This window comes from Calidris pugnax, unplaced genomic scaffold (assembly GCF_001431845.1).
Source record: "Calidris pugnax isolate Ruff unplaced genomic scaffold, ASM143184v1 scaffold8, whole genome shotgun sequence".
NCBI lineage: Eukaryota > Metazoa > Chordata > Aves > Charadriiformes > Scolopacidae > Calidris > Calidris pugnax.
In genome coordinates this window covers 18,568,841-18,585,902 of record NW_015090830.1, presented here as the reverse complement: position 1 = coordinate 18,585,902, position 17,062 = coordinate 18,568,841, and the positions used below count along the sequence as shown (strand labels likewise).

Sequence of the window (17,062 nt, the reverse complement as noted above, 5' to 3'; positions counted from 1 at the left end):
GTGTGCTAGTTAATGGAAAGGGTCACACCAGAAGTTGAAAAGTTAACATTAGGCTAGTTGCAAAGTAGTTGACTCTACCAGTATCACCAGCAGCTGAGGGTTTGAATCAAGGCCAGCTTGTGATTTCACATTTTCATGACTTCCGTTCTACATCTTCAAGATTCACAACTCAAAACCAACTCAAACTCACAACCCAAAACTTGCATAAATCTGGTTGAAATAATACAACCTCAAAAGGAGAAATTTGTAACACCCATTTTCATTACAATACCATGGGTGTATTTTTTAAGACTGGGTATCTACTGGTGAGGCACTTCATAGCCACATTTAAAAGTTTATGTTTAAATCCCTGAGCCTGCAAAGTCATGCATTTTTAATTTAACACACCATGAATCAGTGACATCTGGACATACTTTAGCTCTGAGAGCATGTACAGTTAGAGCAGAAAATGAGATCTTCATAGGTATAGGTGTTAGACAACAAATCGACATAAAGCGTAGGAGAAAATAAGCAGGTATTTTGAAGATGGAATCAACATCGAGAACTCTAAGTCAGTTCTTTATCAGGGTTGTATTTGCCATGTATCCTTATCTTCACTCAATCAAAGATAAGTGGCAATGTCACTATGTCTGTTGGTACCGGGTTTCTTTCCGCCCCACAATAGAGCTGATAACTCACTCAGCCCAGGAGAGAAAATACAGTCATTTCTGCTGCTTTCTTGTTGCCTTGCAGAAACTTTGGGGCTCATAGCAGTAAAACCAACTCATGGGTGTAGCTACAAGCCTGGTGCATTAGAATAAATACTTCTAGAGGCTTCCTCTCCTCAGCTTGTGATCAAAAGCTCTCCAATGGTTCAGTCTTGGAAGAAAATACTACAGTGTTTTATAGTGTTCATACATTAAAATAAAACATTACGATTTGATAACCCTAGCAACTTTGAAAAACAAACGTTTATCAGAGGGAATATCCTTAGCACATCTGAGAATGAAACCCTAACCTTTACTCACAGACAGCTGGGAAACACACTGTATGTCATCATATATAGTAAATAAGTAAGTCAAGGCTACTGCTTTATAAAATCATTTTTGCTTTTTTTTATAGCAGATAGTACTAGGTGATACAATAGTTATTACTTTCAGAAAATTCATTATCAGTCACCAGAAATCTTGATGCAGCTTGAGAAAGACAGGAGAGGAAACACTATGAGCTTTATGTAAAAAGGACAGAGTTTTAGCCAGCTAACCGGGTTATTTCAAATACCTGGATTACTTTAGAGACTCTTTTCTTTAACACAACCTTCCTGCAATTCAATTTAGCCACAGGACTTTTCTCAGGAAAAAAATACATTTAATGAGACACACCTAACTTCCTAAGTACACGCAGCAAACAGAAAGAAGGGCCAAGAGGTGGCTCACTGCCTGATCCAGCATCATTCAACAGCTCCTGCCACTGCCTTCCAAAGCACTGGGAGTCCAACAGAACAGAGATTACGGGCTTTTCCCCCCCAGTTCTTTCTTTCTTTTATAATTTCCCCATATTCTCCAGAAGTGTTGATTTGACTTTTTTTAATCACATTTTGTAAGCTAGAATGACTCCACCAGAAGCTAGGAAATACCCTGTCCCAGTCAGCCTTGCAATTCAAGGCCAGCCAGCACCAAGCAGAAATGTTGCTCGTAACACAACTGGCAGAAAGCCCTAGAGTTGATGGGAGTGAGAGCAGGATCAGGTCACGAAAGCATTCATACAGGAAAGAAAGAAAAGAGAAAAAAAAGCGCAGTAAAATCTTGTCAGTGACAAAATTGTTGAGCTTTTTTGTGCTTTGTACTGCTCATGCAGTAAGGTCTGCAGAGAGATAGGCCTTTGTATCTGCATTTAGCTTGCGATCGTGAACACCAGCAGCAAGCAAAAAATTCAACACTGTAATCCAAAGCTACAGCTGATGCAAGTCAGCACCATTCCACTACACTTACTTAATACAGCCCTGTCATTTTATGCTAATTGGAGCTTAGGTCATTTACGTAACTCCATAGAATATTAAAAAAAAATAGTAATTGTTTGGAAAGACAATAAACCTGCACTTTAGATTTAGGAAAAATACAAAACTGAACAACAGTGTAATGAACCTTCTTTTGTGTGCTAGTTAATGGAAAGGGTCACACCAGAAGTTGAAAAGTTAACATTAGGCTAGTTGCAAAGTAGTTGACTCTACCAGTATCACCAGCAGCTGAGGGTTTGAATCAAGGCCAGCTTGTGATTTCACATTTTCATGACTTCCGTTCTACATCTTCAAGATTCACAACTCAAAACCAACTCAAACTCACAACCCAAAACTTGCATAAATCTGGTTGAAATAATACAACCTCAAAAGGAGAAATTTGTAACACCCATTTTCATTACAATACCATGGGTGTATTTTTTAAGACTGGGTATCTACTGGTGAGGCACTTCATAGCCACATTTAAAAGTTTATGTTTAAATCCCTGAGCCTGCAGAGTCATGCATTTTTAATTTAACACACCATGAATCAGTGACATCTGGACATACTTTAGCTCTGAGAGCATGTACAGTTAGAGCAGAAAATGAGATCTTCATAGGTATAGGTGTTAGACAACAAATCGACATAAAGCGTAGGAGAAAATAAGCAGGTATTTTGAAGATGGAATCAACATCGAGAACTCTAAGTCAGTTCTTTATCAGGGTTGTATTTGCCATGTATCCTTATCTTCACTCAATCAAAGATAAGTGGCAATGTCACTATGTCTGTTGGTACCGGGTTTCTTTCCGCCCCACAATAGAGCTGATAACTCACTCAGCCCAGGAGAGAAAATACAGTCATTTCTGCTGCTTTCTTGTTGCCTTGCAGAAACTTTGGGGCTCATAGCACTAAAAACAACTCATGGGTGTAGCTACAAGCCTGGTGCATTAGAATAAATACTTCTAGAGGCTTCCTCTCCTCAGCTTGTGATCAAAAGCTCTCCAACGGTTCAGTCTTGGCAGAAAATACTCTACTACAGTGTTTTATAGTGTTCATACATTAAAATAAAGTGTTATGATTTGATAACCCTAGCAACTTTGAAAAACAAACGTTTATCAGAGGGAGTATCCTTAGCACATCTGAGAATGAAACCCCAACCTTTACTCACACACAGCTGGGAAGCACACTGTATGCCATCATATATAGTAAATAATTAAGTCAAGGCTACTGCTTTATGAAATTATTTCTGCTTTTTTTTTTATAGCAGATAATACTAGGTGATACAATAGTTATTACTTTCAGAAAATTCATTATCAGTCACCAGAAATCTTGATGCAGCTTGAGAAAGACAGGAGAGGAAACACTATGAGCTTTATGTAAAAAGGACAGAGTTTTAGCCAGCTAACCGGGTTATTTCAAATACCTGGATTACTTTAGAGACTCTTTTCTTTAACACAACCTTCCTGCAATTCAATTTAGCCACAGGACTTTTCTCAGGAAAAAAATACATTTAATGAGACACACCTAACTTCCTAAGTACACGCAGCAAACAGAAAGAAGGGCCAAGAGGTGGCTCACTGCCTGATCCAGCATCATTCAACAGCTCCTGCCACTGCCTTCCAAAGCACTGGGAGTCCAACAGAACAGAGATTACGGGCTTTTCCCCCCCAGTTCTTTCTTTCTTTTATAATTTCCCCATATTCTCTTTGCCTATTTCATTCTACTTACAAGCCTAACAGAGCCCAGGTAGCTGTTATATATCCACCTGAAAGGCTTAGGAACAGAATTTCAACAACTAGAATTTGGTATTAAACTTACAGAAGTACTTCACAACAAACACACACATTTTCCTTTACTTACATTTTGAATCCCTTTTTTCCACATCCAAGCTTCGTAACAGCCCCATTTTATGCACCTCCAGTCAGCCTCCTCCAGGGCAGGACTCTTCCCAGGGTAAGCTACAGCTGATTTTAATAGATTGAGGATGGACAGCTGAGATTAGCAGCAGCTGATGGCAGTAGCTCAGCAACCACTGAGAGTTACCCATGGGGTGGAGAAGAGAGCATCATTGCAGGAAATATATTTTAATACAATTTTTATCCAGATTCAAATTAAATATATAAAATTTGCCCTATGTGCCCCTTGTTTTCCACCTCCAAAAAGCACTGATGTATGTTAAAAGCAGTCAGCAGGCGTCAGTACGTTCTTGGGGCTAAGAGGCCATGCTGGGAAATGGCAAGCAGCCCTTTTCAGCTCCTGTGGTTTGGGGTGAGGCGTTGCAGAGGTGCAGCACAGCTCTGCTTCAGTTCTTTCACCCATAAAACTCAGCAAAGCTTGTTTCCCGTCAGTCTGCCTATCAGGAATTGCTGTTCATGGAAACAGGCTGAATTCTGCCTTCCACAGTGTTGCTGTAGATTCAGAGTAATTCTGTTGACTTCAGTAGGTTTATTCACTCTCTGTCCTTGTTAAACAATCTAAACTACATCTGCCATAATGACAGCGTTGTGCATTTGCCATAAGCACAAGAACTGTCTTGTTGCTGCCATTGTTAGGAATGTTCTCTGTTGCAGCCTAACATCCATTTTAATCCTGGAAGAAATAGAATGGTGTTTTTTTCCACATATTTAAGGAAGAGGGATTTAATGAACCACAGGACTGGATATTTTGGAAAGTACATGCATATTCAGCTCTTTTTCTTGGTTAGGAACATGCCATTGGCATGGAAAAGACCCAAGTAATTGCTGTTGGAAGACCATGGTCCTCAGGAAGAGCAGAACAAACTTTCTGCTCAATTGTCTTTGTTTTGCAGTACTGAAAGTTTGAAGTAGGCTCATTACATGTTTCACCAAAGCCAAAACTGCTCCCTGTTAGTTGCTCTGCCTGGATTAGGTGGTTAACAATGTTTTGAGAACGTTGGCCTAGATAGTTTGTGGGAACACCATCTATTTCCTTTAACACGTAAACAAGGAAAATTGCTGGTTTGAAGTGCAGGATTACTTAAACATGCGTGACCACAGGCATTCTTAAAAGAGAAGAGGTAAATGAAAAAGAGAATCTTCACGAGGTCTAAAGTTCAGTGACATCTGTTAGGAAATAAATTCCTAAGTACCAGATGGGGCTGATATCCCTGTTAGAGAGTGGGAGAAGGGGAACTTTTCTTTTGCAGCCACCTTCTTCCTGCTGAAGCCCAGCTTCAAAAGTAAATTTCCATCAAACATTCAAAACCATAAAAAATGGTTCAAGAATGCATTGAAGGGGCTGAGCATCCCATTCAGAAGCAGCAAGTTCATTTAATATATTTATGGCTTAATATTCAAAATCAAAAGTTACTTCTGAAAATACTGAGTTTGGTACCTTTCTTAGTTCACCTGCCCAGCTACCTCCCTCTTCCTTGTACAGAAGCAGCAGTGTGACCACATGTCCTGGCCTCCTGTGTAAAATCCTGTCTTGGGGACATAAGAGTCAGAACAAATGCTCCACATTTTCACTTTTTCAGGTCGCGTGAGCATTCTTTTAATTACTTTTACAAAATGTTCACTCAAGATATGTTTTGTTGATGAGCTGCTTCTGCTCTGAATTGAGTAGGAACGAGCAGTCCAGAGACACATTATGAAAAGTGTTGGAAAGGAAGAGGAGTGTAGCTACAACAGGAAATGTTCTTGTACTCAGTGCAGACTAGATCAGCATTTGTAGAGGATTTTATGATGAAATCTCCCAGAACATGTTGTTACTGGATAATAATCCTTCACACAGGAAAATACACCTGAGTCAACGGGAGAAAAAAGTTGTCTTTCATGTTACCAACAGACTTTGGTTGTTGCTGGGTTTCACTTTCTGTCTTTCATATAGCTTTTTCAGAAGCCTGAAAAGGAGCAGATATAAAAGCCTCTGATGCATTTTTATTTGGAAAATAAATGCCACCTTAAGTAGAGTGCACTGCTAAGCACAGCCCTGCAGGCAGCTTCTGTCTTCTGTCTGGCAGGCACCTGTGTAGGCAGGCAGTACTCATGAATATCCAGAATCAGGCACTTCGTGTTTTAACCTCTCACTTCCTTTGACAACATCTGGATGCACCCAGAGCGAGGATTTGTTTCACCCAAATAAAGGGGTGACCCTGCATGACCACTGCTTTGGATTAGTCAAGTCTGGGAAGGAGCAAAAATAACCAAGATACATGGTTTAAAAAGTCCTGCGGCGCTTGGGTGAAACTCGCTTCCTTCATCTGGCCAGTCCAGTTTCAGTGTAGTTATTTAGGATTGTATCACAGCCCAGTAAATAAAAACATCAGTCTTGTAGTGCTTTCGGCATTTCATATTTTACTTGTGTGTGCTTAGGAACATGGTTTCATGGTGGACTTGGCAGCACGAGGTTTACAGTTGGACTTGATGATCTTAAAGGTCTTTTCCAACCTTCTGTGATTCTTTCCTTATTACCTGAGCTGCTTGGATCAGCTCCTTTTTTTTATTAGAGGCCTGGGAGTTTTCTTTGAGTTTGCTCATGGAAATTAATTCTCTGAGCAAGGAGGGAGTGGTGGTGTCTTGTATCCTGAACGAGTTTCAGCACAAGATGGGTAGGACAGTTAGTGCTGAGCCTGTGTAAAGGTGCTTATCTAAAGTGCTGTGCAAACCTTGAAGAACTGAAGTGTCATAAAGCTTCTGCAGAGGTGCCATGCATTACCTCCATGGGCATGACTCTTAAGAAGCATCACACATCTGATGCCTTGAGGAGATCTGGTCAAATTTTACTCCTGCTCTGGATCTAGGATAGAGTTCAGTTTCTGGAGTAGACCAAAACTGAGCAAGAGTTTTTAAAAATTTCAGGCTGAGGGACTATTACCTGTCCCTCAGGTACTCCTTTTTGGAGCCTGATGCAGCCTGACTCCCACCTTGTCCAGGTGGACAACAATCAGCAGGTATAAGCAGAACTGAACTGCAGCAGTGCACTGGTCCTCCCCGCCTCCAGGGCTGGTTTGGGACTTCTGGCTGACCACCACGATCAGTCTGGGATTTTTACTGTGCATGGTCAAGCAGTTTCCCAGCATTTTAGAAAGCAGCCTAATGCCACAGTGTTCACAGCAGCAGAAGGGTTCGTGGAGATGGGCTACCCAGGAAACAGCCCTTTGTTTTTGCTGTGCATTGTCTGTTCTCCCAGAGGATCATTTTCAAACACCCAGTGACTCATTATTGAAGCAATGCCATGGTTGTAATTTTGGAGCCCCTGGAAAGAACTTCTGAGTAAATATTGCTTAAAACCAAATCCTTCTGTTCCTGACTTGAGTGGAAAGCATTTGAATGACAGCACCCAACTGAAAGAAAAAAAAAAAAAAGGCTGCAAAAAATCTATGGGAAACTGTGCTAGTCTGCTCACTAGGCCTTGCTGGCAGAAAAAGCATGAGGAAGCGACGTTACTACAAGTTAGAAGTTTCTCAGGCAAACAAAATAAGCCCAGTATTACATGTGGGTGTCCTGGGAGGGGTAACGTCTGGAGTGGTCCAATATGGGAAGCTTCTAGTAATTTAAGGGAGATCTTTCTTAAAAGTTTTGTCTGTAGACACCTTTTACAATGCAGTAGGTGGCTGTGCAGGAGGGAAATGATCTGTCATATATTCCATACTTTTTTAGATTCTTTTTAAAAACCTCTTATGTATGTAAGCCCTGTTTAACCCCCCACCCAAGGAGTTTTCTCCCAAGCAGCAAACTGGCACAGCGCTCTGGAAACTCACTTCCAGTTCCTGTCCTCTGATGCTAATTCAAGGAAAAGCAGCTGCAAAACCTGCTGTCTTCCCCCCTGCCTGCCGGGCACGGGTATTCCTCCCTCACCTTAAGGCACAGGCAGGCGGTGCAGCGGCTGGCACTACCAGGCACTGCCTTGGGATACTCAGGTTGAGTCAGACCTGCAGTCACCTCAGGGGGAAAATCCAGTGATGGTGTGCTGGTACAGAGCCAGAGGTTACACAACACTATTTGGGCAGCAAGTAAAAAGAAGAAAAGCCCATGTTGTTCACATTGGAGAGAGGAGATAGCAGGTCAGCAGCAGGGACTTTGCCTGCAGAGCTCAGTCAGGCAAAACTCACTGTGAAGTCTGGCCAGGACGCTAGGATTCCTTGCAGCAAAAACTGTTATGGGATCTTTACTGAGTATTTGGGAAGAAACGCTGTTGTACGTCTTGCATACATTTCTGGAGACAGTTAGGTAGCTCTGGTACAGAATTCTCCCTAGCTGAGTACAAAGCACATCTTGTACAGGCCTATGTAATTTGCTATTTTATGCCTTTGGATTACAGCGTTTGTATTTTTTGTTAGAGCTACATAGCACCAGCAGAGGTTAAGATGTCAGCATTTCCACTATAAACCCAGATCTTTCTTGGGGATAAGTAACATTTCTTTTATACCACACTATATTGAAATTCTGCCATGCACATGCTGTCCAAGACATAGGCATTTATTTTTCACCAAATTTTATTTGAAGTCATTATGGTAGTTAATGGTTTAGAAAATGTCAAAAAAATGTAAATTCTAAGCTTTTTTTTTTCTTTCTTTCTTTCCCAGAGGCTGTTCTTGCATTATATACTTCAAGAATGGCTTAACGTTTCCTATCTCTTAGCTGCTAATATAGACAAACCAAGTGGAGAAAGCAAAATTGATGTCCCACTTTGGAAGGTTTAAGCATAGCCTTTCTATGTAAAGAATTTCCAAGCCACATCTCACGCTCAGTTATCCAGGATGTTGTGCTATGGAGCACAGTGTCTGTAGCCCTGATCTCAGTGAGTGGATGGTGTCACCATCACCTCGTGTGGTTCGTGCTAATGGGTGGTCAGTGGGAAGAAGGGACCAAGATTTCTTAGATGTGCAGGAGAATCTGTGCTTGACAAACAGAAGATACTGTAGCGCTAGGAAGCAGTCATGTCACAGCTGGTCTGGAAGGAAAAGATGGTGCGTTTGTAGCTACTAATAGTTATTTTGTGGTGGTCAACTTTCAGAATTATATGTAGACTTATGTTACTAACATTACCACATAAAGCATGAATGTTAATAGTACCGGATTGTTTATACCCTGTGCAGTTACAGACAGAACATGCCAAGATCCTCAGAGACTTATGTTTCCTCTTCTTCTTTTATCCCATAGGTAATAACTCCAGTCAGGTCAGGACAAGGTTATGTTTATGAATTCCCTTCCAAACACCAGAAGGATACCTACGATATCCCCCCTGTTCGCCCTCTCCAAGGGGTAGGTACCAATAAAACTGCCAACAGCACTGACAGAGCACAAAAGGTGGTGAATTCCTACCAGAAGTTTACAAGCAAAGCAAGTTCTCTCATTTCAGAGAGAAAAAATGTTTTAATTAGATGCTGTGGCTTATTCACAGAGTGCACAAGTATTTCAAAGTTGTATTTGATGTTGACTAAGATTTGGCAGCACACCAGACGCAAAAGTCCCATTTGTTTTCTGTGTTTTGATCAAAGAGTGTATCTAAACAGAATAAACTAGCTGCCTGGGAACAATTTTTTTCCCTTCCTTTGTTGTTGCATAGTTGACAGTAATTCACTCAGTAAGGGTAAAATTATTGCCTAGATGAACAGCTACTATGCAGGGAGTTGTTTTCACCACATATCTAATGCACCACGTCACTGAACTTGAAATACATCGTTGTTCTGGGGAACACCCTTAACATTCATTCCTCAAGACCACAGACATCTAGAACGGATGCTTGCAGGACCTGAAATTCACCAACCCTGCATCTCTCTGTGGCTCTTTGACAAAGCAACTTCTCTAGGGAACTACACCGAAGCTCAATAGTACATAACACAGACTGACACGGAATGGCTGCAACTGTTGGGAAGTCTGGGTTAAGACACATTCAGACAGTGGCCCCAGACCACACGCAGAGCCCACTGCAATGTAGGACATGTCACCAAGAGGGACACTTGAAACATCTGACAGCTGTACTCTCTGCTAGTAAGACAACTCACACTGCACCTGATAAAGCAGATAGCTGATGCTGACAGGGGCAGCATCAGTTTCAGAGACTTTTGTGGATCCTAGTACAAGCTTACTCCTCAGCCCCTCTAATCTCTGTCAGTAAGGTTGTTATCGGTTCTGGCCACATGAATATACTTCTCCCCTGTTCACCTCAGCAGGTATCTGTAATAGACTGGCCTTGATTTAACTCTGGGCGTGGAAGTCAGCCATGACTTCATCTCCCTGACCTGCTGTCCACACAGTTGCCCAGAGGGGGCTTAGCAAAGTGCATTTCCTCCGAACGGTCAAAAATCCCAGGCAAATCCAACAGCTCTGCCATATGAAACAGAGTTGAAGAGGTCTCTCTGATCATCTTCAGGCTGAGAGGAAACATGGAAACCAAGAAAACTCATCTGAGATCAGAGCTTTCCTGAGCTGACTTGTTTCTATAACCAATTTATTCTTTCTTTAGATATATGACATTCCCCCCACATCGGTTAAGGGGCCTGTGAATCCAGTTCCCATGGGAGAAGCAAAAGCTTTAGGAGTCTATGACATTCCACCTGCCAAAGGGGTAAGTATTACCCTCTTCCCACAAGATCCTGTATTTTCATGTCTGACCAAAGACATGCTTAAATGAGTTCATGTATGATACTGAAGGAAAAGGAAATCCAGTACTTAAAAGATTTCCTTAGGTTTTTAAAATGTTAAAACTGATAAAGTGACGCACTGCATCAAAATTACTGATGTTGTGGAGTGTGAATTGAGAATTAGGCCTACATTATCTTTGTGGCAGCACGCTGCCTTCTTGGATTTTACTGGTTATGAGAATTTGCATTGAGATGACTGTTAAAAAGTGAGATATTAAAACCAAGTCAGTCAAAGTCAGGGTAAGTAGCTGACTCCATGAAAGTCAATAGCAGATCTTCCATCCCAGTATTTTATAGGTCATATAGAAGATGTAAAATATTTTGCTATTCTAGCCAAAGGTTTCATGGTTTGTTTTCATTCAGGTCTATGCTACGCCTCCATCTGCGTGCCGAGATACAGGCCTGAGGGAAAATCTGCAGGATTTTTCGTTTCCAGTGGGCCACAGTGTAAGACCAGAAGGAGTATATGATATTCCTCCTCCTATCACCAAAGCAACTGGGAAAGAACTTAATAAATTTCCTCCTGAGAGCCTTTTATTGTCGGATGGAGCACCACAGAAACAGAATGTTTTCCCTATGAATCATCAAAACCATTTTCTTGGACAGCAAATTGCACCTCAAAAAGACGTTTATGATACCCCAAGGGGACTTGCATTCCCAGGACAACAGACAGGACTCAGCGAAAATCTCATCCCGGAAGGAAAAGAAGGTGTATATGATGTGCCACCATCAGTCCTCCAAGACACTAAAGGCTTACAGGATGTGACTGATGGGATGAATAGGTTGTCTTTCTCCAGCACAGGAAGCACAAGGAGTAACATGTCTACATCTTCAACAACGTCAAAAGACTCTTCTTTGTCAGCATCAACTGCACAGGACAAAAGACTAATGCTTGATCCAGACACTGCTATAGAGAGGCTTTATCACCTCCAGCAGATGGTGGAGACAGCTGTCAATAACCTCATGGCCTTCATTACAACCGACTGGCGGTCTTATGGGTATATGGAGAAACATCTCAACGCGATTCACGCTGCTGTGGATAAGGTAGAGCAGTCGCTGGTGGAGTACCTCCAGTTTGCGAGAGGATCAGCAGCCAATGCTTCCTGCCTACCTGAGTTAGGCCTCCTTAACAAAATGAGGAGGGAGGTGCAAAGGCTGGAGGACTCTCACCAGATCCTTACCCAAACCAGTCATGACTTGAGCAGCTACAACTGGTCTTTGAATGTTCTAGCTGTCAACAGACCGCAGAACAAGTGTGATGACCTGGATCGGTTTGTTATGGTGGCAAGGACAGTCCCGGACGATGCCAAGCAACTGACCACTACCATCAGCGTCAACGCAGAGGTGCTCTTCAAACAGGCATTGAGCAGCTCACGTTTCAAAAACGTACCAGAGAATATCATGAACGCTCCTGACTGTGTATATGACAATCCCCACATGCAGCATCATGGAGAAAAAGCACAGAACCATTGCAGTTCCTTTCCTCCACTCCTAAGTAAAGGTCAGCACCCTCACAATACCACCAGTGACAGCTCGGAGAAGAGCTGGATGGATGACTACGATTATGTTCACCTGCAGGTACGTAAACCCAACACAATGCACAATGCCAAATTAAAGTTACCTGTGGGTTTTGCAGAATGTGTTTGCAGGGAAGTAGTAATAAAATTGTCACAATAATACATACTTGAGTGATTTCACCGAGGTGGTTACTTCCTCTCAGATAGGACCGTTGCATACATACTAACAATAGCTTTTTGCTCTGCCACACTATCCTTTTCTTCTCTGTTCTCTTAGTGGTGCACTACCAGTGAAAAAGCCAGTACAAAGCAGCCTGTTATTTGACCTATGAGTTGTCATTTAGCTCAGAAGCAGTTTTGATTTAACCCGTTGTCTTATGTTATGCAAAACAGGGGAAAGAAGAATTTGAAAGGCAACAGAAAGAGCTGCTGGAAAAGGAAAATATCATCAAGCAGAGCAAAACGGAGCTAGAGCACCACCAGGTATGTTTGCTCGGGTGCAATAATCGTATTGAAATGCAGTGTTCCTTGCACATAAAGAGTACTAGTCAAATAAAGCAGGAGGGCCCTTCCCTTAGCAGTGTGCAGCTGCTGGCGTCGTGGCTGTGAGGCGTGCATGAGTGCCAGCACACACAGTTGGCAAGTCCCAGGTGCTAGATGGTGAGGACAGGAACAGCAGGTTCTAGGTGTTGGCTGATCAGCAGCTCCAGGCTAGTTTCTCTCCAAGTGGGATTTGTGTCAGCCAGGCTCCACCATTAATGGATTTATCAACGCAAAGGACAAGGGCATGCTCCAAATGGGAGATGGTGAGCATCAAGATTTTAGCACCTTCCTGGCCCTGTGCATCTTTGTCGGTGATTGCTTATGCCAAAGGAATCTTAAATATTTACTGCAGAGCAGCTGTTCCGAAGGTCAGCATCTCTGGCCTGTTCATTTCCTTGTTGCCACTTCGTAACTGAGTGGAAGCACAGCCACAGCTCTCCATGTTTAGAACATCATCTCTTGTGGCAGGAACAAGCCTTTCCCTGGGAAACAATTTCCAACCATCTCAATTTAAGAGACTAATTATTTTTTTTAATAACAGTGCACCGCTGTGGTGTACCCAGTGCTTACATATAATAAAAAGCAGTCTCTGTCTCCAAAAGTTTACCACAGAGGAGAAACAGACTTCTGCAGCGTCTCACAGTGGGTCAGTCACAAAGCCAGCTTGAGAACTTGGCTTTCCTGACCTGTAATCCAGTGCCTAAATCACTGGGACCACACTGAATACACGACACGTGTCACCTGCACTTCTGTTCAGGGAACATCAATACCATTAACATAAATACTGTGCTTAGCATCACTGTAAATGCTAAAAAAGTAGGTCGTATAAGATTAAGGGCTGTCACTTTGCCCTCATATTAATTCTTCAATAAGTTGTTGCCATATCATATGGCAGAAAATTGTACGAGCTATGCAGAGATGAGAGTTAAAGGGTTGTCATCTCAAAATCCCACAGAGATGGCAGCTTTTTAAAGATTGTGTAGGAGTCATTGCTACTTGGATCCATCGCTCTCACTTGGGATTTCAGAATATGCCAAATGAGCAACAGCCTGTAAATTCAGGAGTGGGATGGTTTGTGGGTTTTTTTAATGCAAATAAAGTATTTCAGAAGTTTTTCCTCTTCTGAACTCTGTGTATTTGGATTTGTGGTAACCAAAGCACTTGATTACCCCTCACTCTCTAAAATGAAGGACCTTAGACAACATATATGCTGCTTTTTATTTGGCATAAGTTCATCAGGGATACCCAGGGGTGTCCTGAGGCATACGGTGAAATTGTAATACATAACAATGTCTTATGAGAATATTCTTTCAAGAGAGCCTTTTCATTTGCCTTTCAGATCAACCAGTTTCAACGTCTGGAGCAAGAGATCACAAAGCCAGTAGAGAACGACATCTCCAAATGGAAGCCACCTCAAGCTCTCCAGCCTGCAAACAGCACCACCACCTCCTGTGACAGCCAGCTGCTTCTATTCTATTCCGACCAGTTTGAGACTCACTTCAACTTCCTCCTCAACGCCATCGACGCCTTCTTCGGGTGCGTCAACGCTTCTCAGCCCCCCCGAATCTTCGTGGCTCACAGCAAATGTGTCATATTGAGTGCTCACAAACTGGTGTTCATCGGGGACGTGCTGGCGAGGCAAGTGGCCACGCAGGACATACGCAACAAAGTGATGAACTCCAGCAACCAGCTGTGCGAGCTGCTGAAGAGCATCGTTGTGGCCACCAAGGCGGCCGCTGTGCACTACCCCAGCACAGCAGCCCTGCAGAAGATGGTGGACCGAGTGACGGAGCTGTCCCGTCACGCACAGTTGTTCAAACTCTCCCTGGTCCAAATGGCCTCCTTATGAAAGCCCAGCGGAAGCCAACGCGTGAGCAGCCAAAACAGAAGAGCAAACAAACTGGAACTATTTTTGTGTAAATGTTATCATTATAATTATTGGTTTTTTAGATATTTTTAATGAAATATTTTAAATACATCTTTTGCGTTAGAGAATCTGATGAAATCAGGGATATGGGAATATATGTGGTTCTGTATTATGTTTCTCATACACATTTAGATTTGTATACACTGCATATATGTATATGTTGCTACATTCCCTAAAACAGCAATTAAGCACCTTAAAAATGATGCATCGGGTAAGCAGTGCCTATCTTTTGTATATACTGCCCCTTTCCTCAGAATATTTGTTAACTGGATGCTGCACTCTTCTTGTTTCATTCCGCCTTGATTTTGGCACATGGACTTGGTTGTGAAACCTACTTGTAGCAATCCACGAAGCAAGTGTAATGGTTCTCATAGAACTCCATTCCCTTCTTAGAAATTACTTTCTATAGGTTAATGGTGTGAAATTTAAGTCTCCTCTTGATGTTCCTTCGTTACGTACAGCATTCCGTCAGTCTGACGAGCCTGTGTGTGCAGCCCCAACAAGCAACACGTCGAGCAAGGCGTACAGCATCTGGGAGAAATGCATTTTTAGGTTGTATAAGAAAAAGAACCTTCTAAGGAGGAAGGCAGAATTGTATATATTTAATATCTTAAGGCATTCAAATTTTGCCGTTTCTAGTAACTGTGCAACATGGGATTTCAAAACATGGACAGATTCCCAGCCATGGAAATTCATACATGTTTACCTTGAATGTCTTTGCTTTGGCAATTAAATTTAACAGTCTGCTTGAAAGCCTTAGACTTTCAAGCCATGGACTCACAGTTGTCCCAAGAGCATCCCAGGATCCACTGGGCCCGTCTTTGGGGCTGCAGATGAGCAGTGTCTCAAAATAACAGTCCCCTCCAGAGGATTAACATACAAATTGTAATTTGTATGGAAAGAAAACAGCTTAATTGGAAAGAACAGATATTTAAACATCTCTTTAGTATATACACAATTTCACGGAAGAAATAGCACTTATTTTTCTAGAACATATTCTCGTCAATTAATTGCACCTATTGCAATTCTGACTTCCATTCAACTATTGGACGTTTTTTTCCAAATTCTGTTGTATAGGCGCCGCTCCTTCTGCACTACACTGTTGCCAAAAATGACCTCCTGTTTTAATGGGGCCATTCCATCCCTAAGTACACTCAATCCCACCCAGCAATTTTCAATTCAGAGCTTTAAAAACTGTTAGCAGAGTGGTGGACTTCTTCAGAAATTTCACGTGTGCTGGCTGCTCCAAAACCCATATAAGCTTATTTGTTTTCGTTGCCTTTCGTGAAGCCCCTAAAAATCAGTCACAGAAGCCCATTTGCCTGCGGCCCTCGACCTGAAAGCCGTGCTTCAAAGTGAGTCGTAGCTCAGGTAAATTCCAGGTGATTCCGGCGTTTTTAAAGCAGAAACACTACTGTCCTTCCATGATTCAAGGTAGTTCCACGTTGATGTGGTCTGAGTGTTTGCCTCAGCAGATTGCTGGTAGACACACAGCCAGGAGACCAGTAGCTCCTAGGAAACGGGCGCTTCTGCCCAACTTCCCTCTTCCCCAGTTTGTATCCCAGCGCGTGCCTTATTGAAATGGGATTTGTCCTCTTGGATCACACAACCACTTCAGCAGTGTATGACACCTCCCAGCCTTAACGTATTGTGTCTCAGAGGGAAGACTGCTCTTGGGTACCCATCACTTCCCAGGGTGTGTGGAACGTTCCTGGAAGGGCATCAGGAGCCAACACAACCTCAACGGACCCAGGATGGACCACAGGGCTTGGCTCTGGCGTAACGTCCAGAAAGGGCAGTTCTGCTATTGCAGCCCGTCGCCAGTTGGCAAACAGCAATCCACGTGCACCTGTTGTATACTAGAGTTTGGGAATTTTGTTTTTTTGGACTTCCTTGTCTGGTTTTTTTTTTTCCCACTGTATATTCTTAGAAAGTGAAAAAGCGTTTTGAAGCTTAGCGGTTACGTTGATAGTTTGTGCTTTCAAAAGCAGGACCTTTGCTGCAAGCCTGTATTGCAGTTTGTTATCTTGTAGAGAGTCACGTAAAGATTATTAAATGATGAGCTTTTTTATATAAGAAACAGCAACGCTTGGTCTTTATTTTTTCCTGTTTTCAGAGTCCTCTAAGCATATTAAAAGGAAATATTCTGCTCGCTAATACTGTCAAAGCCATTCTAAAATGAGGAGTTCACTTCCCGTCTTTGCACTGAAGTGAGGAGAGAACTTGAGGGTATAAGGTGGGGTGGCAGGACACAGATGTGACTGTCCACCATTCTGGCCTGGCCTGCCCCCCGCCCCAGCACTTACTGGTGAAGCCATGATCCTTGCAGGAACTGGAAGAGCAGCTTTGCTCAGCGTAGCCATCCTTCCCCTCAGCCCAATGGTAAGAGCACTCCTCTTCTGCTCCATGCCAAGCGGAGCATTATCTGGGTGTGGGTTCCAGCTGAAATAACCACAGAATCTTTGTGGTTGGAAAGGACCCCTGAGATCACT

The 17,062-nt window shown here is 42.6% G+C and overlaps 1 protein-coding gene across 2 annotated transcripts in view; it reads left to right on the top strand.

Moving 5' to 3' along the window:
- Positions 1-16,650, top strand: part of NEDD9 (neural precursor cell expressed, developmentally down-regulated 9) — a 105,642-nt gene extending 88,992 nt beyond the window's left edge. For both annotated transcript variants that reach the window (XM_014941054.1, XM_014941053.1), the window contains 5 exons: positions 9,100-9,201; positions 10,406-10,507; positions 10,947-12,161; positions 12,494-12,583; positions 13,983-16,650. In XM_014941054.1, coding sequence (XP_014796540.1) covers positions 9,100-9,201; positions 10,406-10,507; positions 10,947-12,161; positions 12,494-12,583; positions 13,983-14,492 — 2,019 coding nt within the window. In that variant the 3' untranslated portion in view covers positions 14,493-16,650. The remainder of the gene's footprint in view (positions 1-9,099; positions 9,202-10,405; positions 10,508-10,946; positions 12,162-12,493; positions 12,584-13,982) is intronic.
- Positions 16,651-17,062: the final 412 nt, after the last annotated feature.